Raw genomic sequence first — 26,824 nt, forward strand, 5'->3', positions numbered from 1 at the left:
GTTTTGTGGATGAGGGTGTGGGTTTAGGTGGAGTCGTGTGTGTGTATACCAGAGCAGGGGCAGGGCCAGTGTCTTTAGGACTGGTCACTGTGTTGGCTTTGTTGTTGACCTGCAGGGGGTAGTGTAGAGGGGACATGACACACATACACACTTTTCAGACACGCACGCAGGCACGCACACACACACTCTAGTCCATTCCATCGAGATCATCCAACTCATGTGCCCCAAAGATCTGGTGTTAGTGTAAGACTGTTTCCAAACAAAACCTCTTGAAGAAATCTGTGTTTTTTAAAAAGCACATTTAGGTGGAAGCAGAGGTTAGGCTGGGCTGTGGTGAAGGCAGGGAAAAATATTAAAAGCAGTAGGAGGGATCATTTTAAGCCAACCAATAATGAAGTAGGAACCAACATCGACAGATCCTCCTCCAGGTTAAAACTTGGTCTATCCTTATCAATGTCCTTATCAATTTGTATTGGTCCAACCATCTGCTACTGAAAATTAAATAATCTAAATTCAAATCATGGTCAGGACTGTTATATTCACTGAGTTAACCAAGAAAACAAGATTTAGCGTATGTTTTTTCCATATTCAAAAAGCCCAACCCTACAGACATGTCCCTTCATTTTTTAATTTAATATTTTTCTTATTCTCACTGGGGTTATATGAGGGATAAACTCCCTGGAATGGATCCCGTAGCATGACATACTGTAGGCTTGAGAGAGACCCAAACACAGTGACACTGATTGACAGAATGTATGCAGGGGTCCAATCTCAAGTCAACACACACTTACGTGTAAACACAGAAAATTCTCAACATTGTGCGTGCAGATGTGCACAAAAGCGTGTGCACATGTACTTCTGCATCAAGTGTTAAATTCAGATTGGGCCCCAAACACACACAGAAACTGGGATAGAGCACATCAGGGGCTCCACGGTCAAGATTAGGTGATTCTGGAAAATATGAAACATGGTCCATTCAGGAAATACAGGCGAGATGAGACACTGAAGAGTTTGATGAAACGTTTGATAAAACTAGAAATATACTGTAACTCACATGTAAATCAATGTGGTCTGCTCTGCCACAAAAACAACTGTGAGAGCTAAGAAAAGAACAACCATTGCCCGCTGCTTGGAGTGACTGTCCCTGAATGATGATGTTGTCAAATGCACAATGCATAATAATTATCCAGAAGGGGCCTCAGACACTGAACGTTCCAACAGACTAATGCAAGTAACAAAGCATTTTCTTCGCTGTGCAAAGCCACTCACCTTAACGCCATCTTGCTTCTTGTTGAGCAAACTCTTGGCTGCTGCAGGAGGAAAGAAAGAGACAACACTTCAGCATGAGAGTTCACAGAGTCCTGAGCCTGAGGCTACACTAACATGCAGCAAGCGTATCAGTCAGCTGTGCTTATCTTCAAACTCCAGGTGCAAAATCCAACTGCAAAATCCATAATGCAGTGCAACAGATGCTTAAAATATCATCATCATTTATGCAAGGTTGTCCTCCTAGCACATACTAATTCACATGTGAAGGGCTGAAGAGTGGGTGGTGTATTTAGCAGGTGATGAAAGGGATAATCTACCCATCTCCAACAGACTCACACGGCATTCTTAAATTAACATTTGCACTCACATGCACATAGCACCCACACATCCAACAATGCCACCAATCTTCTCTCCTTGTATTTATCATGGCATGAAAAGAATCCAAACACTAGGCTGCATTTAAAAACACATGCTGCATCCTTGTCTAAATTTCATTCAGATCTCATACTGGCACTTTTGCGAGAGTGAGGATCAATAGGGTTCTTTTGAATACAACCCTGATTCCAAAAAAGTTTGGATGTTGTGTAGAACGGAAATCATTTTGCAATCAAACTGTGTTTCCTGAACGCATGTAGTAATATCATGTATCTTATCTTACACAATAATGTGGTGAACCTCGCTCCATCCTTGCTTGTGAACGACTGAGCCTTTCCAGGATGCCTTTCATACCTAATCATGATACTATCACCTGCTACCAATGAACCTGTTTACCTGTGGAATGTTCCAAACAGGTGTTTTTGGAGGATTCCACAACTTTCACATTCTTTTGTTGCTCCTGTCCCAACTTGTTTGAAACGTGTCACTGCCATCAAATTCAGAATAAGCAGATATTTACAAAAATCAATTTAGCTGACGAGGTAAGACATTAAATATATTGTCTTTGTGCTGTTTTCAACTGAGTATACATCAAAATGAATTAGCAAGTTAATATTGTTTTATTTATTTATTTATTTATTTTTTCCGCAGCTTCCAAACCTTATTTGAAATCAGGGATGTACCAAACACCTCATCGTCATGCATAAGTGATTGACCATTAGAAGACTACATAAGGCCTCAACATCATAACTATTTATTGGGCACAACCCCACATATTTCCCTGTCATTCCAAAAATCTTACCTCAAATGGAAACCACAATCCAAACAAAAGAAGGAAAAAAATTGAAAAAGGAAGAAAATGATGAATAAAAAGAGACACAGATGCACTAATGCATTTAACTACAGAATGAAGAGAGAAAGTAGGCCATTAAGAGCCTGAGACAATAGAGATAGGTCAAAGGAAACGCATGCAAAAAGGTATGATAGAGTGCAAAACAGAGACAGGGTGAAAGAGCAATAGCTAGAGAGATAAAGAGAGATGACTGTTTACCAAATGGCACCTTTGTGCCAAGATTGTCTTTGTTCTAAAGAGAAACAGATCGAAGCATTCAAAAATAGGTCTGAAAGCCTCTATTCATTTTTTTTTCTTTCAAATCTAAAGATTGACTGCACATTTTTACCCACTTTATAGTGCCTCTGATCTGTTTTCCTCATTACTAGAAGATGCATTTTCCACAGTGCACCTGACCAAACTACTACTATATAATATAAAAGGCTATGAAGTATTTCTAGCCTTCTGGGTTTTTGTTTTTTTTTTCTAAAAAAAAAAAAAAAAAAAAAAAGATGAATGTTTTTAGTTTAGAAAATATATTTGGGAAACCAGGTCTGAGAGAGACATACCTGAGAAGTTTCTTGTGACCAGCAAAGTGGTCAATATGGCTCCCTGCAGTGGCAAAAAAGAAGGAAAGAAGGAGGTAATGATGATGGAAGGAAGGAAGGAAGGAAGGAAGGAAGGAAGGAAGGAAGGAAGGAAGGAAGGAAGGAAGGAAGGAAGGAAGGAACAGAAAAAGGAAGATTGATTATAAGGTTACAGCAAGAAAGAGGAGCACAGCAAAAGGGCAACTTGAAGGTTTGAGAAAGAAAGTTATAATTTCTAAGTTACCCTGTGAAGTCTTGAGTGAGGAAGACAGAGAGAGCGGGGCAGAGGAAGATGGCTGGATGGATTGTTCTACATAAATAGAAACATGGATTGCCAAACGTCTCACCTTGAGTTTCCTCCTGGCGTTGAATTTCTTCAGGCACTCCACTGTCTCCTGCCTGTGCATCATGGAAGCTACAGTGGACCGTTGCTGCAGGAAGAAGAAGATGAGAGAGGATTTGGAGGATTAGTAGAGAATGCAAACAATGGTTGGGAGGAATGTATGGATGTGTGTGTGTGTGTGGGCGCAAAGACTGTGAAGAGTTGTGTGTGTTTGTGCAAGGTGGATCTGATGCCATGACTGATGCGACTGGCCTTCTTTTACCAATAATAGTTTATCGTTATCAGTGTGTGGGCCTTCGTTTCTGTGGCTGCGCCTGTGTGTTTCAGCATCTGTTTGTGTGTGTGTGACACGTACGCAGATCCAGGGGTGTTTGAGGGCCTCCGCAGCAGTGATGCGTTTACTGGGGTTGATGGTTAGCATCTTGTTGATCAGATCTTTGGCCTCAGGAGTTACAGTGTCCCACTCTGGAGACGGGAACTGTCAAAATACAAGAGTTTTCAATGCTGATTACACAGATTGACAAAGGATGCAAAGCAGAGGAACAGAGGAACAAAACACAACATGAGCAAAACAACAATATTCAGAATAAAAGACAGAACCAAAAAAAGAGAGTGCATGTGAATTCAAAATTGCACGTGTGTGTCATTTCTTATTTTAACATCATTTTCATTTAATTGAACCACCCGGCTGAGGAAATTAGTGGGCAAAATCAAGGGAAAGAAATTAAATATTTGAATAGTAATGATCTGCCAAAATTCACAGTGGGGCAAACAACAAAGTCATAACACCAAACCACCCAAGAAGACACCATAAATGACAGAATCGTGGATAAAGGTGCTGCTGTTTGCCCACTGCCTTATAGAAACCTTACCATGACAACAAACTTTAAGTTGTCTGTTAGCAAAAGAACAGAACCACATGAATTCTGCAACATATTTTAGGACTGGGCCATGTGGTTTGCATGTAAATGAATTTAAAGTAATGATATGTTAGTTGACTTATTTTTAATGATAGCACTAGTTTGTACTGTATGTGTGTGAATGCTTACATCATAGGCTCCAGCCTTGATTTGTTGATAAAGGCGGTGCTGGTCCTCATCCCAGAAGGGAGGGTAACCCACCAGCAGGATATATAAAATCACACCTGGAAGGAAGTGACACAGTAAGTTCAGTATGGTGTCAGAAAACACCAATAAACTGTACACTGATATCACCTAATTTATTCCCCAACAACATCAAGTCCACTCACTTACGCTGCAGAAAACACGTGAAACAACATGAAGATGCCGTGCTGGTGCAGAGCCACAGATAAAAGCCTGAGATTGAGGCTTTAGCTCCAGCGTCAAGTTCATTCAAACGGTTGCAGTGAGAGAATTTGAATGTTATTTACCACAAGCCCACATGTCCACTGGCTTCCCATATGGGTCTTTCCTCAGAACCTCCGGTGACAAGTATCCCGGGGTGCCAGCAAAACCTGGAGGAGTAATATGGAGGGAGGAGGAGATGTGGAATGGTAGGCAGGAGTGGGCAATTCAGTGACCAGGCTGTTTCTCAACTAACTGAATGAGCGATTGATTGATCGAATGATTGGTTGGTTGCTCAACTGACCAACTGATTCAGGTTGAAAAATGGATGGATGAATACTCACCAAACCATGCCTGCTGGTCCCCCTGCACCTCGATAGCCAGCCCAAAGTCAGCCAACTTGACCGCCGCCCCCTTCAGCTTACTGGCCAATAGAAGGTTCTCAGGCTGGGGGGGGCGGAGTCAAACAGGTTAGAGGTGAGAGGTCACACGCTCTGGGAACAAGCTGCCCACAGACACAGATCTAAGATCAGATTAACCAAACCAAATCCTAATCCAAGCTATTAGGGGTCAACAATGCTAAACTGCTCTTAAATCAGTGTCTGAGGCAACTCCCTTTCTGCCACAAAAATGACAGAAAACATAAATGTGCACGGGACCAAATCTCTTCGTGACAAAGGACATTTTCCACGCTGGAGCTGTGGACTTGCTCCCTCAGCCTCATGGATTCTCAGAGAGTGAACTGGTAGCAGACATGCTGTGCTTGTCCACAGTAACATCAATCCACTGCTAAAATCCATGAGTGGGAACAAAGTGCACACTGCAGGGAGAAGGATAAAGGAGGGAGGTGTGGTGTAGCAGGAGACGTGGGTGTAAAAACAAGTGACTCAGCCACATATGAGTAACAACAAACACACATTGCATGCTAACACAGTTTAGCACAATCAGAAAGATACGCAAGCCCTCAGCGAGCACACGTGCACACACACTCACATGGACACAGGTGCAGAAAGGTCTTTGCTAACCTAAGGCAGTTAGACAGTGTGCTCTACTGAATAATACATTTCCTAACATTTAGAGACTCTAAACACAGACAGCCTGTGAGCACACAGTTTATGGCAGACACGACTCACCAGGACACTAACTGACAACTCGACAAATGACCATTTAGATAACGATGAACAAATCCTCCTGATCATGAAGTCTCCGAAAAACTTCGAAAAACCGAAAATCACTTCAGTGAAGGACGTCTTGCCTAATAAAGTCAACAGATTGGAAATCTCTTTTTTCTCCTCCTCGGTGTTTTTTACAGTGCATGTTTCACAGTCCATTTGAACATACTCAAGAGAGCTTTCTTGCATCCTCTTTCCTGCACATAAAAACGCTCTGGGGAGGTTATGAGAATACAGACTGCCATTAGAATATTCATGACCTTGGAAAATCTTTCACATCTCAACATATTTTTTACATAATTATGCAAATGGTGATCATTCCCGAGGTTCTGGCTTGTGATTGCTCCTATTCCTGTCACCATAGTGCTGCTACACGCAATCCCACACACACACACACGCACACACACAAAGACTAGCATGCTCTCTGCGACGTCAGGGGTAGTATTAGAAGAGGGTCCTCATTCTTGACATCAGCAGGACAGGTATTAAGCCGAGAATAACGAATCAACAAGATTCTAATGCAACAATGTAGGAAGGCAGATTGTACTGCCTTAAGTCTCTGCATGTTTGGCTGGTTTGAATCTTATTCCTGCACACCAGAGTTGCAGCCAATTTCAAAGCTGAGGTCATGGTCAAATCAGCTTTACGAACCGCTCAAAGCTTGTGACAAATAAAAAATCTTTATGACATATTTTTCCTCTCACATGAGAAAACAATTAGCAGTTTCAGCTTCATTTTATCAAACAGAAAAAAAAATGTTTGGATGCAAAGGGTCAAGACTGCTAGGGGAGTCACTGGGTCTTTCTGAATGTTGCCATCTGTTGTACAGAGTCACGACCAGCTGTGGTCATACAAACCTTCAGATCCCTGTGGACGATGCCATTAACATGGCAGTGATGGACACTCTCGAGGATCTGCTGTATGCAGTGGCTGAGGGCAGCAGAGTTTGTGATGGAGCGAATGGAAGGAGAGACAGAAACGGGAGGGAGAAAAGGAAAGGAAGAAAGGCAGAGAGGAGAGGATGATGGTTATTCAGTGAGGGGAAGAGAAGAGGAAATAATGCCATAGCAATGTATCATATACAGGCATGCCCTTCATTAGACTTTTTATGTGTGATGCCGCTTTTTGATGGATGATATTAAGTCACAAAAGTGCAAGCCATTTTTCATGAGATTTAATGTATTACACTGTATAGACAGACCGAAACTATACAGTGCAATAACACAGATACAGACACTCTCTCTCTCTCTCTCTCTCTCTCTCTCTCTCTCTCTCTCTCTCTCTCTCTCTCTCTCTCTGGGGAGGCAGTATTTCAACATAAAGCTGGCGGTGTAAGGTAGGCTGTGTATGATTAATACAGAAGGCTATGTGTCGTTAATCACCTTTATAAATAACTCTATGAGATGCCTCTGAGACAAGGCAGCTGCATCACACCTCTGAGACGACCATAGGTGAAACACACAAATATACACTCTAGTAACAGAAAGAGATGCATGATGGCTGCTGTGCTCAGCAGTGTGTATGTGCGTGGGCGTGTGTTACCTGGCATCAGCCTCACTGTAGTACTCCCTCGCTACGATGTCCTCAAATAGCTCTCCTCCTGTCACCCTGTGGAGAGGTAGAGAAAACATTATAGTGCACATGTTTCTGTCTCTCCGTATCGACGGCTGAAACACAGTCATTCGCTCATGCACTTATAGACATATACTATATATCACAATTAGCTAAAGCATATATATATTAATGTTTCACATGTGTTTTTGTGGGCATGTAAGCTTGCTGGAGAATGTGTAAGAAGGTATGGTTGAAGATATGTTGAACAGGGTTGCACATGTTTTTTTGCATGAGTTCTGTGTATGTGTACATCCTAACAAGGTTTGTATGGGCACAAATCTACCCAAAGGGCTTTCTACAAACACACCCTTCAGGCCACAAACGCGCACACACATGCAGGAGAAGCTATATAGGGCAGGAGCCTGTTGCACCAACTCTTCATAAGCTCTAACTAACCAGTTAATATTACTCAACCGCAACAGCGTGGCTGGTGATGTTTTCACCTTGTGAGGCTTGTGTGTGTGTGTGTGTGTGTGTGTGTGTGTGTGTGTGTGTGTGTGTGTGTGTGTGTGTGTGTGTGTGTCATTGTGGCAAAATGTGGTCTTGGAGAAAACCTGTTGTGGGGGAACTGCCACAAAAGCAGTGTGTGTGTATGTGGGGGGGGGGGGGTTTAGAAAGTATTACACAGTCTTCCAATAGATCCCCATAAATGTCACACACTGGTCCTCTGAGTCCAACTTTAATCCATTAATCTTTTAGTATTTTTGATTAACAAGTTGCGACTTGCTATGCATGTACATTTTACAACCACTAGCCTCCACCCCAAAAAATGCGATGATGAAAGAGAAATGTGCCTGTCTGTCTGTAGCCTACATGATCTGTGAATATGTGTATGTGTGTGTGCATGCGCTCAACTGAGAGGTTGTGTTGTGTGTGAGCAGAGAGTTGGCATCAGCGTTTGACAAATGCTAGCAAAATAACTGATGACAAAATATATAAAAAAATTGCACTGATTGGGGACATCTACATTACACAGCCTGCTGTGGAAAACACTGCAAAACACTGGTGGCAGCAACTTGAGGAGCTACTGATTTTCCATATAAACAGACCTTTGTGGCCTTAATGACACAAAATTTACACTTTAAAATGTGCTAAAACATAATGGTTTGGAAAAAGCCAGTGTGCTTCATAAAAACTGAGGATCTTTCTATACCCGTGTTACCCTTACACAAATACACAGATTGGCAGGGAAAGTAAAGCAAGACACAACATGTGAATTTGTTCGGTTGGTTACAATTGACAGAGAATGTGTGTGAGAGTCTGTTACTCACAGATCAAACACCAGATAGTGGAAACCCTCTTCTGATATGCTGTCATGGAGTCGAACTGTAAAGGAGATTAAAAAAAAAAAAAAAAAAAAAAAAGCACAAATACAGGACAGAAAAGGAAAGGGAGACAGAAGAAAAAAGCAAATGAAACAGACGGCAGACAACACCTCAATACACACACTGCCAAATACTTATTATTTACATTTTCCTTTGTGCTGCTGTGCCTCAGAGTAAGGCTGTTAGTTGTCATATGTATCAAAAATACTGTGGTATTATGCAAAGGAGCAGTGTGAAGTACTACGTGCAAATCAAGTAGCAGAATGAGTCTGCAATGCATAATATATCAATGAGATATTCATGATGTTATTGAGAGCGGATACATCCTAAAAAGTTTCTGAGCACAGTTACCATTCCCACAATCATTGAGATTAGGCGAAACCTTGCAGAACAACTAAGACTCAAATGAGCCCAGTTCCAATTATTTGTGTACATCTAACTAACAATAGATAAGAGAATTCATGAAATGGGCTGTAAAACATGTTGATAACCCCAGTAACAAACCTGTAGTCACATAATTAGCCTTGTAAAGGTTAGATTTGTACATCATTGTTTTGACATGTGAACTGATGATCTAGGGACTCAACTTGGATTAAAAAACAAAGGAATATTAAATCCTACTTGTGGGTAAATATATTATCAAATGTGTTAATGCTCATTGTTACAGTGAGTTAATAAATGTCTCTATATCCATTCAAGCATTTAAATGTTTAAGGAAATAAACTTTCTGGCTTGCTTCCACTTTGGTCTTTGATCCCTGCAGCTGTGCTGATATTGCTGATGTTTTAATCTGAGGTGTTAGCATACACAGGACTTTGTATTGATAATAGGAAGTCAATAATGAGCATTTGGCTCCTGATGCTGAAGATCTGTCCTATGGAATGTCTTTGTAGTACCTCCAATTTCTAATTAAGATCGTCTTTAAAGCTTTCAAAGCCTGGGAGTCAAAATGTTCAGTCATAGCTGCTCTCAAATTTTATAAGCACAGAGTTATCTTAGAAAACTGACAGGAACGGCTGCTGTGGTGCAGAACTTATTTAAGAAACCTGCGATAAAGACAGCGAAGAAGAGAAGGAGAACGAGAGGATGAGTGTGAAAAGAAGAAAGGAGGAGAGACAGGTTCTATCAGAGGTATAATGAGGAGGAAAGAGTGTAAAGGGTCAGTGGTTTAGAGAGAGGGCTTTGGGCTCCCGTGTCTTTCTGATGACTCGGCTGGGAGAGCACACAGATACATCATCATTAGATACCTGTACACACACACACACACACACACACACACACACACACACACACACACACACACACACACACACACACACACACACACACACACACACAGGGTTTCTCTCTCTCTTCTCCTCATAACGGTGTCTAGAAGATGAATAGCCACGGCAGGATTCACCAGAGACCTGAACAGAATGTGTGTGTTTTCGTTTGTGTCAGCGTGCTTATTTTAAGATCGAGGACTCGACGCTCACCGATGTTGGGGTGCTTCAGTAAACGACAAATCCGGGCCTCTCTCTCCAGCTTTTGATGATCTAAAAGAAAAACAGAGGAGACACAAACACAGAGAGAAGCAGAGGCAGGTTATTTTTAATGTTCTTCATTATTCACTGGTATGATTGGCCTTCTGGATCATTCAGCATGAAGTTGGCTGCAAGTTAATTTTGACTTAGTGGAGGTGGAGCCCAAGTGGTAGGGCAGTGTTGTCAGCATCAGTGTGGTGTTTGTGTACTTGACATTCACACTTCTGTGCGTGTGTGTGTGTTGTGTCTGTCTGTGTGTTTGTGTGTGTTGGCTTGGTGTCAACCCGGCTCTTTTCCTTATCAGACCTGAAAGGCTTGACAAAAATAATGTGACCTGATATGTGCTTGGTTATGTGCCACAAACAGGGCGGCAACAGCGATCAACAAACAGTGAAGGGCCACAGCGGATTCAGATTGACCTCCTGTGACACGATTAATATGAGGCTGCAGTGTGCTGGCAGGATCCTTTTTGCTGCCCTGAGGACAAAATAAATTCACAGAAATACAAATGAACTTCAAGTCTCACGAGGCCAAACCCAAGTTTAAACGTAAAGATCAGTTTTTCTCAGTCTTAGGTTTCTTTGTTCAGTTACACACAGGGACTGGTGATGTGACAATATACACCGTAAGACTAGAGCTCGGTGGTGATGGTAATGACATACATCACGATGATCAAATTGGTGTTCAGTAAAATGAAATGCGTTCCACTGTTACATTAGACAAAACTTAGGAATAAAGAAAAATATATGTCTATTTCAGTACCCCATGAGAGACTGGTGTGAGTATTGTCCACCTATTGTAACAGAGGACGTTTAACTTAAATACTGTATATCCTGCTTGTTTTATTCTATACCTCAAAAAGCTGTTTAATCACTTAATCACTTTGTGCAACATGTGCATGCTTGCCAACAAGACAGCCAACGGCGTCTGCAGGGAGCAACAGACAGGACATCACGTACCAGGGTTACTGTACTCCATCCATGTGACCTCGGTCACAACGCAGCCCTCAGACAGAATCTCTCCTCCGTGAGGCCCAGACTGATTTTATCTGACTTTGTGACACAAGAAGTGACTCTCAAATCTCCCTGTCAGGAGAAGCCAAAGTCCAGTGACTCTGATTCGGAACAACTGAGTCAGAGCAGCAGTCGTTATAATGAGTGATGCAGTACGGTGCTGAGGCGACCCATTTCAGCTCTGCCTCGAGACACAGAACGCAGGAGCAAGAGAGAACGTGAGGGAGAGAAAGAAGAGCACCGGGTTCTACTTTTTTTTTTTTTTTTCAAATAAAATAGGACGCCTATTTTTCACTCTCATCCGTGTCTCCATCTTCTGCTCTTCTTGATGCTATGGAAACTGTGGACTCAGTGCAGCTCAGAGGCAAGACCAACAAAGAACACCAGGCAGCTTGTTCCCATTATAGGTACAGGTGTCTGCCTGTTTGTGTCGGCGTTCAGCATCTATAGGAAGCAACACTCAGACAAACTTAGGGCTGCAGTGCACTTTAAACCAAATGGAACTTGGCGTGCTCTCACATGCTGGGTAAAAATGCCAGTACAGTATGTTCACTATGACTGAAAGACTGTTCATCCACACCAGAGGGTGGAGTTTATCAGTCGCAGTGAAAGAGATGAAGCCAGAATAAAATCCCAACAGCGACATGCAAAACAAATACAGGATGAGCTGTGGCTGCACTACAGTTAAAGCTAAAAATACAGGAGGAAGAAGCTGATTTAAAACCTGCCCTGGTGCTGTTGGTTACAGGCACAAAAAACAGAAAAGGAGATGGCATGTTCACTCTGTAAAACATGGACCAACACTTTGATTATCTTCCAAATCCATCAAATTAAAAAACGCAATAAACAGCCACAGAACGATTACCTGACTAAATGTAATAAATCCTTCCTTTCCATTCAGGTGTCGCAGAGACTCAGACATGTAATGACACAATGCTATAAATGTTATCTGGTTAAGTTGGAGAGGTGACAAAGCTATAAATAAACAGCAGATAAACTGGAAACGTGCAGCCCAAGGCCAAAGTGAAAGCACGATCAATCATATGATTGTAAACCAACTTCAGGGGTGAAAGAGGACTGTGAAAAACTTCTGACAAGAGGCCTGCACAGGCTGCGACAAACGGACGCCCAAGCAGCTCTTTTGTGTGGTCGCGGGTCTGCCACATCGCCTGTGAGAACACGCCAATTTCGATGTTGTTTGAGGTATGCTGCCAGCTTCAGAGACAAGCGCAGCAGCAGACAGGCATCCTGACAGGCAGAGCCAGAAACAAGGGCAGCTCAGCCATTATTTCATGATTAGCAGGACCCTCTGAGCAAGGTCACTAATCTCTCCATCTCTGCCTCAGTCTTACCATGTTACTGAATGACACATAATCTCTTTGGTTCTCTCTCAGTCTAACACACAATCTCTGGGTTTTGTTTGCTAAAATATTCATATCAGTAACCCCAGCGCCCAGTTTTTTTACTCTAGCATTTTATTTTTGACTATTTTTGACAATCTACCACTGTCGAACTGCATGGTGCAATGTTTTTTTTTACTGTGGTGCCACAGTACATCCTTTTTTCTCTTTTTCTCTTATCTATACTTTATGTATATACTAAACTAGCATCTAAAATCTCTGTATAAATAATAATACATATATATTCTTTGATAGAGATACCAATAATACGTTACAATCTTTTTTTATTGCATGTGAACAATCAGATACTCTGTGTTCATTTAAACCTCCATCACTGATGGGTATAATAGACTCATTTCAGAATTTATCATGACAGCATTGTACAACAGAAAAGCCAGTAGAAAAGCTTACAGTACTCTGCTGAAGCTACTGGTGCACGTCAGTGGCCCCCAGCCCTTCTCCTACATATTATAAAATATATCTGTGGCAGCCCACACAAACATGGCAGTCCACCAAAAGAAGATTTTTATATTTCAATTTTGTGTTCTTTGGAGATGTGTTTTGCAGGAAAACTGACTTTTCTATTCAGATGTAGTCTTATGAATACGATGTTTTACAGCTGACCCTCAAAAATCAAGCAATGGAAAAACACTGCTTTCAAGGTACAGTGCATACAAAGGTGGTTATATTAGGTCTGCAGTATGTTTCGCCGTGCTGTATCTCACTGTGTATTGTGAATGTCAGTAATATGACAGCCTAACTCCCCCTCTCCATCATTTTCCACCTCTACTTTTCTTTCACTCTCTCTGTCTCCACTATCTCCCTCCTCCACAGGTAGTCCACCTCCCAGCCGGCTGGACATCTGTTGTCTAGCAACTCCTGCACCAATCAGAGCGTCAGGCCTCTCCTCTCCTCTGCAGTGGAACCAGCCTTGCATGCAAATGGCTGACATCGAGAGTTCACGCACAACTATCAAACTCTATAGAACTACAGAGAGGAAAGCACAAGTAACTCATTCTGAAGGAGCACACATGCTTTAAAAAAAAAGAGCTATGTAATTTGAACACATCTCTGGAACATCAATCCACGTCATCCAGAGCACACTGTGGACATGCATTAGGATCAGAAGGAGAAAAGGGAACTTTACAGGTGCTTGTAAGTGCTTATGTACTGTAGAAGCCAAAAAGAAGAGCATCCAGTACACTAGAATAAATAGCACAACCCACGCTAGATGTTTGTATGCATTAGATGCTTTTGTTAGACAGCTGCTTATGTAACACATTAAAATAGTAACTTTTCATTGTAGCCCTCTGCAGCTGCAAGATGTATTGGACATGACGCTCGAGCAACAAAGGCAATAGGTTTGATGTGGAAGACAGGAGACTGCTGCTGATATGTGATGGTTTATGCAGTTTACTTTAATAACTAGAAATACAACTATGCGGTTAAACTCATCAATTATATTGCTGTAGCTGTGCTAGAGACTTGTAAACCAAAACATGACTAGTTTCAATTAAAAAAGCGATAGGCAAGTAGGTGACAGGTTTTAGCATTATTGCTTCAGGGCCGCTTGGTTTGTCCTGGTCCTGTCTATGTGGAGTTTGTGCATTCTCTTGACAGTTCCTTTATTTCACTTCAAAGATAAATGAATTGGATTGGAGCACATAAGTGCCCATAGGTGTGAGTAGGGGTTTGACTGTCTCTATGTAAGCCTGCCAGTGCAATTCTATTTTTCAATGGATTAGAAAATCACAGTTTACACTTTCCTCCGAGCCAACTTGTGCTGCAGTCGACTCTGAAATCTGCCTGACTCTCAGAAAGTCTCAGACTGACAACAATGAGTCGTGAGCGGGTGATAAAAATACTCAACAATACTTTAAAGTATCTGTGTGTGTGTGCAAGCTTGAGCCCGACTGCCACAGCAACTGGCGAGAGGCTTTTTGCTTACGCGGTTAAAACTGACAGCAGCATTTCTACATAGTGTGAAGCCAATGCAATTGTGCAGACAAATGTGTAGCAACCTCAGTCAGCTGTTATCATTCAAGACTGTCAGGACTGGACCTTTTTGGTCTGATCTAAGCTGCGTGTCTGAATGTCCATATGCATGTGTGTTACTCTGTCGAGCTTTGTATTCATATATAAAGTAAGACCATGACGACTGGTGATTGACTTAATCTACAACATACTGAGTTGCTTCCTGGTGAGAAGATTTTCTTTTTTTTCAGCCAAAGGTTTTTTCTTTCATTTTTTTTTGATGAAGCTAAACATTCAGAAGTTTATTGTTAGTCTACTGTTAAGAAAAAAGTTTTGACGGTCTTGATCATTTATGGTAAAAGTTCTTTCTTAGAGGATGAACACACATTGAACGTCATTTGAGTCTTCTTAAAAATGTGGCCTGAACAGAGCAGTGCAGGGACACTGCTATGCTGGATCTCCGTCAGCTGCTTTGCTGTCTGTAGGACTCTGACCTCTTGCATTTGTCACGTCATAAACCATCTTGTCTAAAACCATCTATTTCTTGGCATCAGCACTGCAAGCATGCAGTCTCTGTCCTACCCAGATTAGGATTTCACACTTCATACCATATTTAGGACAGCCCAGTTGTCATTTATGGCTACGTCAGTTAGTCGACAGCAAGCCTGACGTAAGGTTAATATTTGTTCCCATTGTCACGTGAAGATTGAGACCTACGCTTTTTGCAGTAACTTAATCAAGCAACACTCAGACAAGAACTTCCCACACAAACTATTTCCTAGCTCATAGAAACACTGTCACTTCCTGTGAGTAACTCTAATAAGTAAGTTATTAATAAACGCATTACCTTACTTTCTACTGGTTCTCTTTATTGGAACAGTGACATTCCTTGTAAACCTGTTTTCTCATTAACTCATAATTACAATACAACATGTTACAATGTTGTGTAATATGGAATTATCTTCTCCTTTCAGAGAAAGTTGCTTTTCCATGAAGAGACATGCCGCGAATTAAGAATACTGAAAGGGCAATGTAGGCCGACAGGGAAGTGGTCCCTATTGCAAAATAACCCCAAAAAAGTAATTATATCAGTAGATATGCCATGGGGAAGCACATACCTCTGATTCATATGAATATTTCCTCTCATTTCTCATATTTTCCATATTTTTGCTTTGACTTGAATCATCCTTCCATCCTGGACTTCCTTGCTGTTAGTAAGCAAGCTTTACTTCCTGTAGCACCTTTCACAGAGCAAGGTCATAAAGTCAAAATTGTTTGAAATAAGAGCAAAAAACTGAAAAAAAAAAAAAAAAAAAAGGAAGAAAAAACAGTAAAAACGTAAGCAACAACAGACAAAAAACACACAAAATTACAAAAACACTAGACAGCATGAAGAGAGACAAAGGCCAGTTCAACTGTTTGTTAAAGGTGTCTCCAGTCCACAAGTCTATCGGAAGTGTTAGATGAGTTAATGTTACCTGTACCTGTATCTGTAACTTGTTTTATATGTTTGGTTTTTCATGGTCTGACTTTTAATGCACTTTGGAGGCAGAAATATGGCTTCTCATAACTCTGAAGGTAAGAATAATCCAGATTCAAGGACATATTTGCTTACAGAGTTTGTTAATGCCGACCCCACTAAACCTTCACCTCTATTTCCCTCTCTGTCTGTCTCCACTGCTGCTTGTTTCTCTTTCAGTCAGTTTTGGATGTGTCGCGTCTGCAACCGCACTGCAGCAGAGTGTACTGCTCTGTGTGTATGTGCGTGTTTGTGTGTGTATTTTCTTTGCCTCTCGTAGTTTGACGTCCTGTACGTCTAACACAACCGGATTTCGGGACAGACAGAGAAGACATAGAGAGCGAGAAGGAAAACAAGCCAAAGACAGAAATAGAGACAGATCAAACAGACACAGACAGAGAAAGGCAGTTGAATACACACAAAAAGGCCAGCATGTGTGTCTTCACTGAACAGTACGCTTTAAAACATTGTGTCCCCAGTTTGTATGTCATATCTGATTTCTGGCCTCTTGTATCAGTCAGACTCATATTATAATGTCAAGCACTCACTTCACTGAAACCTACAATTCACTCGCATACACACTTGAAAAAATAGAATGAGTTTTTTGGTCCCATGCTGATATCAACTGTTTCTATTTCTGATAACTAATATAACTACTGTATCTATGAAATATAAATGTAAATGTAAAATCTAATATAAACAAATGGATATTACTGGGATTACGCACCTTTACAACATCTAGACCTGCAGTAAATGTTTTCACCATCGACTTAAATGGATGGTTAATAAACTGCGTAAGGTTGTGGTGTACAGGTCACACTACCATGACTGGCCAGAGTGGAACACTTCGCTACATTTAATGTGACATGGGTGACATTTATTACTGCAGTAAAAAAGAACAGAAGGGTTCAGCTTGCTTTATTTTTGTAGTGTTAACGAAACACAGTATTGTACTAGAGATGTAACGTCACATTACTTTCTGTTACAAATATATATTTGTGTCTGCATCAGATGCAACTGCAAAGGGGGAATAAAAATATATAGGAACAACGCAGCTCAGTGATATTTTCATTAAATAGTTCTATGAAAGGACATGCAAGAGAGGATTTTTTTGGTTTGGTACAACAAAAGGACAAAACATCAGTTCCAATCAAAGTCATTTTATAGAGTATGAACTATCATCATTTAATAATGACACAGTCAGTTTTGTGTCATCTGTTTTCTATCAACATGAGCAAAGCTGTTAATTAACTCATCTGGAAAGCGCAAAAATGCAGAAAAAAGTCCACAATCACCTGAAACACGAAACACAACATATTTATTAACATTTGAGACCACAATCTTTCGATACCGATGCATCTGCAAAGCATTCATACCAGCTTCTAATTATGACAGTCAAATATTAATTAAAATCATATATCACATTAAAAATACCTGCGTTTTGTTGGGTACAGCTTCTCAAATGAACTCATGTTTACAGGCTATCACTTTAAATTGAATATCTTTGGATGTTTTGACTCTTGGTCAGACAACATTAGCAGTTTCAAAACATTGTCTGGGGACATGTATGGGCATCATTCGATTAATCTGTTTAAACAATCAATAATTGAATCGATAATGAAAATAAACCTTGGTTGAAGCCCTGGTCCACATACACACGCAAATCGACCCACCACACACACCACAACAGGGTGCTAGAATTGCTATGCTCAAATTTAATTAAGAGTTTTAATTAAAAAGATGTAGTGGGGTGAATGTAACATCCTCCGTGGCCAGCGGCTAAATAGTCCTCCTCCACACGGTTCCCTTCTACCCGCCACAGAACCCGGGGGTCTAATGAAACCATCCAGGACGCTGAGACACCGTCACCCTCTGCTGGTTCCCAATAGAGGAAGAATTATGAGACTGATAACTCCCTTGCTTTCTCTTCTGAGGAGAAACAAAAGGTGGCTGGTGTCAGAGATAAAGCTGCCCCCGGAGTATTGCTGAGAGGCTCATAACGTATGGTAATGTCGGCTTCTATCTTATCCAGCGTAATGCTGCTGCACACACATTAGACTAATATGTAAAAGTGGCTTAATCTGAGGGTGGTGGTCTGGAGACATCCTGACGAGGAGAGACAGACACAAAAAACTATAGATTTAAATGCAGCAATGAACCCTGACTGTACAGTGAATTCTTGCTGTATGGTAATGACTGGAAGTCTGTAGTGCTGCGAAAGAGCACTGCAGCACCAAGATATCAAAATACTGTACTGTACAGTATAAATGATTCTTTGTGGGAATATAATTCCCGCTATTTAAACAATAGTTATAAAAAATTCCTTTAAAGACACTATGTAGCGCACTGGTTACCATAAGAGCTGGCACAGCACCAGCAAAGCTTTATCAGTAAGGAAGGCAAATACATTGCCTAATATAATGAGATATGAAATGATATGGACATGTACTGTTCCAAAGTGTGCACACACTCAAAGAACACACCAGCTGTTAATACTTAAGGAAAATTCCACATTTTCTACATCTACTGGAGCTAAATTCTAGCTGCATGTAACTGCATTGCTCTCCAGCAAGTCCCAAGAGAACATGGCTGAACTTTCCATCCAGCTTTCACTTTTACATAAAGGCGGGGAAAGCAACAGCGTTACTGTATATAGAGCAAGTTGTTTTGCAGCCACACAGCATTTCACGCCTACAGCTGCTACTTTTGTCAGAAACAGACCTCCTCTGCTTGAGATTTTGGAACATCAGTGCAAAATGGCACTTCAGGAAAGAAGAACTTGTGAAGAAGTACTGACAAAAAAAAGATATTTACAGTTAATGTTTTGAAATTAAATAAAGCTTTCTGCAACCTTGTAGCAGCAGTGCCAAATCCTACCAATCCAATCTAGCCACGTTGTGTTTTAATGTGGATTTCTCCAGTTCTGATATGGTTCTGCTGGGAAAAATAATACAAGACACGTAGATAAACATGAACATTTCAACAACTTAACAGATCTTTCTCTAATTTGTCATTTAGATGGCAATTCTTCTCTGTGGCCTTTGTCTATCCATATCTTGATAGAAGCTCACAGCTGTGAAGCTGTTTTCTGCTTCATTGTTGAATAAGATAAAGACTGTGAGGCCATGAGTTTTAAGCACTTGTGGGAGGAGACCAGAATAAAGATTTCCACCATGAAATACAGACTGAGACTGTGGCTTTGTAGTGAGAGCAACACGCTGTCAGGGAATGTGTGAGGGAGGACAGAGAAGACAGAGTTGTTAGCGAGAAAGGGTAAATCAAGCTGATAAAAAAAAACAACCAGAGGTTGAAAAGGACAGAGGCAGAGAGGAAAAGACAGAAGGAGATGCAGTCCTCTGTAATTAAGAACACCCTGACTTTCTGCAGAGTCCATTAGCCTTGTTAGTCATACTGTAGGTTCTTCCTGTGCTCAACGATCATAGCTTATATCAAAAGCTGCAGATCTGATTAGAATTATGTTATTAGCAGAGTTTTAAGAGGTGACAGCTCATTAATCCATAACCAAAATAGTCAGAAAAATGTCCCAAAAGACCTGTCCAATGTCTCTCTGATTGGCTAGTGTTTGTTGCCTGGTTAGGGTCAGGGTTAGAGGGTTGGTTAGGGTTAGAAAAAATGTCAGGGTCAGAAGCAATCAGAAGTACAGTTGGATCTTTGCAGAATATGGGAGGGGAAAAAATAACACAGGCAATTGGAATAACTGCCCATCAAAACACTGGAGTGGCACAGATTAGTCACCAGGAATTTATACAGCCTCTAACAGGTTACCTACGAATGAAACTGTTGTGTGCTGCCAGTGTGCTCTTTTCATTTCAGTACTATTTATTTCTACCTACTGCATTCATCAGCCAAAGTTGGTTTTGTTGAGAAAGAAGGAAAGAAGTACCACCACCTCGGCACAACCGAGGGTCGAGTTATCAATCTAGAAGCATTTTCAGACAGTTACTGCAGCTAACAGCTAGTTAGGTGATTATCAAGTGCAATTGACAAAAAAAAAAAAACAAAACACTGAAAACAACAAACATAATCTCTAATTATCTCTAAAACTTAAAGCATGTAATATCATTGTTTCAAAAAAATTCATTACTCTATGTTCACTCACTATATTTCTCCCTGAGCTTTCAGGCACATCTAAAAGCCTTTATCATGGATTTTTGCTTGAAGAAGCTAGAGGCTGATGAACAAAGTAAAGCATTTAGCAGCTTAACAGTGGTAAGTGACGAAAAATTCAGTCATTGCAGGTTGAACTCTTACAAAAATCGCAATTGGGCAGAATCCTGGCATTGCTCAAAATGCAAACATACACAAAGATAGATGCTACAATTTTATGCCTTTTCCTCCCTCTGTGTACCTGCAGTCTGGTTGGCCAGACAGGTGAGCACTGACCGAAACCAAAAACGTGGATGCTTTCAAAAGATGGAATATTTTCAATACTGCGTGTCTCTCCGCGTATGAGTGTGTGAGATAGAGACACAGAGAGTGAGAGAATGACCAACATTTATTTTTAGCCCTCAAGTACCCAGTGAGTCATGTGACCCCCTTCTTCCCACTGATCCCTCCTTCCTTTCCTTCCCTCCTATCTCAGTCTCTCCCACAATCACATACCGTCTCTCCCCTCCTCCGTCACTTCAAACTGAGGCGAAACAGAGTCACAGTGACACCGGAGGAACACAGGAATAAGGATGATAAGAGAGGGAAGGGAAAGCAGGAGGGAGGACAAATCTTTATCTTGCCTAATGAGGGGAAACTACACGAGGCGAAATGCAAAAAATAAAATGCACATAAAACACACACACGTTAGGTTTTCATCACTTTAGGGGACATGATTCGTTTCCTGGAGACTAACCCTAACCATAACCACTACTTGCCTAACCCTAACCCTTAACTTAACACTTAACCTTAACTTAACCCCAGTCTTCACCCTAAAATTTAATGTTTCACATTTTTGGGGACCTGCATTTTGTCCCCACAAGTAAGTCGAGTCCCCACAGTGTGACTGTGTAAACATTTATGTCCCCACAACATGAGTAATATGCACATTACACACACACACACACACACACACACACACACACACACACACACACACACACACACACACACACAAATATATATATTTACCACTGAGGCAGACTGCCTTACACCTCAGCAACAGCTATCATCTCTGTTACCATGACACCACCACATAACAGAAATAACAACGGCACATTGCTATTACCAGAGAAACTGTCCACTACGGGGAGGGTCAGTTACAGATTGGTGGACTGAAACGACATCAAGCCAGGAACAACAAGAATGCAGTCTCTGCAGAATCGACATGGTACACTTACAGTAAATTAAGAACGAGAATAAAGGAGAAAATGAAATGGGAGAAAGAGGATGAAAAGCATCATCAGTGCTGCATCAAAATAACCTCCTTGTAAATGCTATCTCCTTATCTCTGTATCACTCTCACAATGCAATGTGATATTTACACAACGAGAAAAGCAGGCCTGTTTTCCAATTCAAAATATCTTTACTGCAATAGATTCCACAATGTATGCCTACCCAGCTGTTAAGACAAGCTGAAAGGGTCACATAATCAGGGAAGGCTAGTGCACAGATGCACAAAACAAGGACGATCATGTGCACTCAAACTGGAATGAAGACACGTACAGACACAAGCACGTGCACGCTTATACACATGTGCACGCACAGCACATCACAAGCAAATACAAAGTGACAAAAGATAGCAGACAGACTCATAGTGACAGGACACTGACGCATGCATGAAGGGAGAGGACAAATATTCCACTGCTGTGAGGGACACAGCGTGCACAAACACACACACACACACATGTAAATGTTGACTTTCCGTCTTCTCTTTCTTTCTCTGATTATCTGTGTCTCTCCCTCTGCTTCCCATCCTTTTCTTCCCCTCTCTCTCTCTCTCTCTCTCTCTCTCTCTCTCTCTCTCTCTCTCCACTGCTTCTTCTCATTCACTGACTCATCTGCTGCTCTTAATGAAAGGCTGCATAATCAGGATTGCAGATTGCAGGACTGTGACTGGTCCTATAGGCCCACCACACTTGTGTGCATGCATAACCAGAAACAAAACACAGTCACACACACACACACACACACACACACACACACACACACACACACACACACACACACACACACACACACACAGTGCCTTGATCTGCCTGCTTTCCAGCCACCAATCCTACCCTAAACCCTTTTAAATTATATATACTCACACACGCACATACACATGCATAGGCAAACACACACACACACAGTAGTGGAGCAGGGTTGGGGGGAGGTCATGATCCTGCCAGAGAGAAGGGAATCAAGAGTTGCAATTCTAGGGCTTATCGCGGAAAGAGGGTAAGACCATATCTGACACGCTTGCATGCCCGGTATGTTAACCTCTATACACACAAACAAAGAGAGGAAAAAGAGAGATAAAGAGAGAGAAAGAGTGTGCGTTTTGTGCACACCCGCAGATCCGCATGCATATGCGCTGAGATAACCCTTCGCAGTATTTTTGGAAAATCTGTCCCAGCATGCAAGTGGTGAGATACTGATCCGTCTGCCGAGGTGTCTATTACCAACACTGCACTCAGCAAGCGGGGGGGGGGGTCAACACGGGCGGAAGGGAGACAAAAAGACGGAAGGATTGGTGAGGGAAGAGAGAGGACAGCAGAAAGAAAAAAAGATGCAGCATGAAGGGCGGCAAAGAAGAGGAAGCGATAAGCAGAGCGATGGAGGGATGACGGCAGGGATAGATGATGAGGAGGAGAAGATGTGTGGGAAGGAGGAGGCGTAGAGGCACCTGGTGACAAATACGACTGTGTCTTGTAAGTCAAGAAAAAGAGAGGGAACAGATATAAAAGAGGGAGAATAAAGAAAATGCAAAGTAGGGAAGAAGAGTAAATGCAAAACAACAGAGAACACGGAGAAGGATGCTGAGGAGGAGGGAGACTGGGAGCCGCTGGAAAGGAATGAAAGGTAAAGTACTGCAAGGACGGGGAGGGAGTCGCTTGTTTATACACACATACTACAACACTATAAAAAACAGACATTTGCATAATCACAATGAGACAATAGGCAGTGTTATAACAAGGGTACAACAACAGCCAAGGAAATTTACAGTAAATTATTATAAATTAAATTTTAGTCAAATGGCTCAGCTCACATCTACAGACCCCTGACGCCTTGTGAGGCATGACAGCAGTCATTGGTTATCACAGGCCAGCAAGCTGTGACAAAGCACGCCATTGGCTGAAGAGAAGGAGGAACAACAAGGCCGCAACACACCATTGGTTAATAACCATGAACATGCTGTTGGCAGTTCCTGGGTCATGTGTGTGCTTGCGTGTGCACGTACGTGTGTGTGAGCTAGTGTGTGTGTGTGTGTGATTATGTATGTGTGTGTGTGTGTGTGTGTTCCAAGCCTAAGGCAACCAGGCCAGCGGCTACAATTACAGTGACGGATGTGAAAGAACTGGGTCGGCTTCGCAAGAGATCTGCCCCTGGGACGACAAGACCAGCCAGAGCCCTGAATCAATACGGAACACATGCACGCGCACGTAGGAGCGCACGTCCACACACACACAAGGTTGTATGTGACAAACATTTACAGAGAAACCAAAGGACAGATATGAATAACACAAAAAGGAGAACCGGTGCAGCGCCACACAGCACAAAAGGTGCAAGTGGGCAAACGGCTACGGCATTTAGTCGACATATTCGCTGCTTCCTTCACAGGCAACTTAATCAGCCAAAATCCAGATGAGTCTCTGCCACTGTGTGCCCGTCTCTCTCTCGCTCGTTGACTTTCACTCTCTCACACATGCACACACATGAACTTGCTCTTCCCAAAGCCTGTTTCAGGGGCAGCTCATCCACACGTGACACTTGGGTCATGTTTTTCTGCTCATGTGTGGTGTGTGTGTTTCTGCATGTGTTGTGTGTCAGTGCATGTTTATGTGTGTGCCTGTGTGTCCTACCTCTGGCAGAAAGCTTCTTGGTATTGATGATTTTGGCAGCATATTCCTGTCCAGAGGAGATCTTCACGCACCTCCTGACCACAGAGAATGCGCCCCTGAAATGAATACACACACACGCACAGAAATACTTCTTGATGTATTCAAAAAAAGCTCAACATAAAGTTGTGACCCATATCAACCAATATACAATCAGAGGGGTGTTTTGCAACAGGCATGAAAAACAGGGCTTAGTGTGAAAAACTTGGCTTAAGAGAGTATAAGAAAGTGAAACAGGTATTTCAGATTGAGTAATTTGGAGAAAAGACAGTTTAAGCCTGAGGTAAAATTAAGATTCAAAACTTGTGGCAGCCTGCTTCCTAACAAAGGATTTCCTGAAAACGGAAAACATTTACTGACATAAACCTGATTTAACTGATCATTTTCCCCTATGAAACATCCCCCAGGTATCATGGGAGAGTAACAAAAACCACAACTGAGTTAAAACTGATCTTTTACAGCCATATTACAACATTAAATTGCACAAAAAGCTTGGCTGCATTATCTGTGCAGCTACTTGAGAAACACACTCACAGGTGTGCACTCATCACTACACACACACACTAAACGAGGCACCAACGAACGTGCCTACCAACCAGCCTTCTATTGTTTGAGCCATGTGTTGTTCTGGTGTTCCAGGCACATGTATGAAGATCAGAAAAATAGGTCAGCTATATTTGAGGGAGGAGAAGAGCAGAGTGCTGCATCTCTCATCTCTAAATGCAGCCATGGAGCTTCGGCTCTGCTCAGCTCTGCAGCCATGCAGGCCGCTTCGCTATTCAACCTCCATCTCTGTCTGCGCACGCCTTCTTATTCAAATAAAAATCTGTTCTCATCCTGTCTAGCTCCAGACAACATCAGTGATATTCAGACGGCATCGGAGCTATCACACACAGCGAGAAGCACTTGGATGCAGACACTGGAGAGACGAAGCAGAAAATGTAATCATTACCTCAAATGAACCCTGTTCTCTCACTTGCTGTACATCTAATGGCTGACAACTGTGGCAAAAATGTTACTGTGCAATCTTATATTATTTGGTAAAATCAGTGTTACCATATGAGAAACAACATAAGCTTTGTGCCTATGTAATCACTGCTGAGTATATAGTGATGTCTAAACATGTTATCTAACATCCTGTGGAGTGAGCAGCTTGCCACTAAAGCTTACCTCTAATTTATAGGGGATTTGTTAAAGGAAATGATCATAGCATTACATGTTATGTAAGAATTTGACTTGACTATCCTCTATAGATGGTTAGTATGGCACGGTGAAGTGCATATGTTAACTGTGTCTGTGAAGTCCCACATGGTAGAATGTACGGCAGCTCCACAGTAAAATTACACACAGGTCAAAACCTCTTTGGAGAATAAATGAACGCTCTATTTTCCTTACTATACCGTTGGTTTTGCATGTTTTAGTCCAATCATGTAAATCACAGCTCAGCATTTCACATTTCCTCTGAAATCCCCCCCCCCCCAAAAAAATCTTTTCTTGAAACATGCTCAACTTATTTAATACTACATTTATTTGTCAGTTGCAGTAATTTATGGAGAACACACTGCAGTCTTTTCAAATCAGTCTGCAATAAAACTGCATAAGCGGTCAACGATAATGTAACATTGACAGAAACAAACGCAGACTGGCTCTTCAGCAAGTCTCTATTGTCTCCTATTTGATTCTCATATAGAACAGACTTCTAGGAAATACAGATTTCTAAAAATCCAAAACTGAGTAGTGTGCATTTGAAAATAAGCAAAAATGTAAAGAATAATACTGATTTGATACCGGGGAAGTAAGGGGATAAAACTGGTACGGTCCTCTCACGGCTTAATCTTAGTTGGGCAACAATTTCCTAAATGTATCACTTTACTAATCTTTCCAACATTTTCCAGCACTATGTAAATATTTCCTAAAATAATAATTTCAGGGTAATTTAAACATTAATAGTTTCCTGGTATTTGGGCAAAAACACTGTGGTATTTTCATTTTATCAGCACCGGCTTGTCTACTGTATGTGTGTGTGGGGGGGTTGGTGCTGCACACGGTACAGGTGAGTTTAAAGGTACTATAAAAGCAATATGGTTGCATTATTGATGACAGATGGTGTAAGATGAGCAGGCAAAGGATCGTAACCGCAGGGGGGTGAGGCTGTGGAGACTTCCTCCTCCTCACTGGAAACTCTGGCTTCCATCAGGAGGGTGATGGTATGCTAAGTGGGATACACTGGGTAACTCTATCTCTGCTTTAGCTGAAAGTCAACCCAGGATGCAGACATCTGGGATTGTGTACATTGACCACGGGGTTCTGGGCAGACTGCGGGTCAGGTAGCGCACCACCTGTATGGCCGCTACAGGTGGAAAATCCACGTTCATGAGCGCGCGCGCACACGCGCAGGTACATGGATTTCTCTCCCTCAGTGTCTGTCTGTCTGTCTGTCTGTCTGTCTGTCTGTCTGTCTGTCTGTCTGTCTCTCTCAGGGGTGAGGAATTCCCTGCCTGTGTCTGATAATTGACCGCA

The 26,824-nt window shown here is 41.8% G+C and overlaps 1 protein-coding gene across 15 annotated transcripts in view; it reads right to left on the reverse strand.

Annotated features, from left to right (window-relative positions):
• The window catches only part of camk2d2 (calcium/calmodulin-dependent protein kinase (CaM kinase) II delta 2), a 35,917-nt gene that overhangs the window by 8,070 nt on the left and 1,023 nt on the right, over positions 1 to 26,824 (reverse strand). For 4 of the 15 annotated variants that reach the window (XM_070990003.1, XM_070990014.1, XM_070989962.1 and 1 more), the window contains exons 2-14: positions 24,269 to 24,363; positions 10,300 to 10,359; positions 8,768 to 8,822; positions 7,425 to 7,490; positions 6,740 to 6,812; positions 5,055 to 5,157; positions 4,797 to 4,880; positions 4,456 to 4,550; positions 3,762 to 3,884; positions 3,411 to 3,494; positions 3,046 to 3,088; positions 1,270 to 1,307; positions 50 to 109 (exon numbers count right to left, since the gene is read on the reverse strand). In XM_070990003.1, the coding sequence (XP_070846104.1) occupies positions 50 to 109; positions 1,270 to 1,307; positions 3,046 to 3,088; positions 3,411 to 3,494; positions 3,762 to 3,884; positions 4,456 to 4,550; positions 4,797 to 4,880; positions 5,055 to 5,157; positions 6,740 to 6,812; positions 7,425 to 7,490; positions 8,768 to 8,822; positions 10,300 to 10,359; positions 24,269 to 24,363 (979 nt within the window). Of the gene's footprint in view, positions 1 to 49; positions 110 to 1,269; positions 1,311 to 3,045; positions 3,089 to 3,410; positions 3,495 to 3,761; positions 3,885 to 4,455; positions 4,551 to 4,796; positions 4,881 to 5,054; positions 5,158 to 6,739; positions 6,813 to 7,424; positions 7,491 to 8,767; positions 8,823 to 10,299; positions 10,360 to 24,268; positions 24,364 to 26,824 lie in introns of all 15 variants that reach the window. The other 11 variants (XM_070989981.1, XM_070989992.1, XM_070989945.1 and 8 more) reach the window with 3 other exon arrangements.

This window comes from Chaetodon trifascialis, chromosome 2, assembly GCF_039877785.1.
Source record: "Chaetodon trifascialis isolate fChaTrf1 chromosome 2, fChaTrf1.hap1, whole genome shotgun sequence".
Lineage (NCBI taxonomy): Eukaryota > Metazoa > Chordata > Actinopteri > Chaetodontiformes > Chaetodontidae > Chaetodon > Chaetodon trifascialis.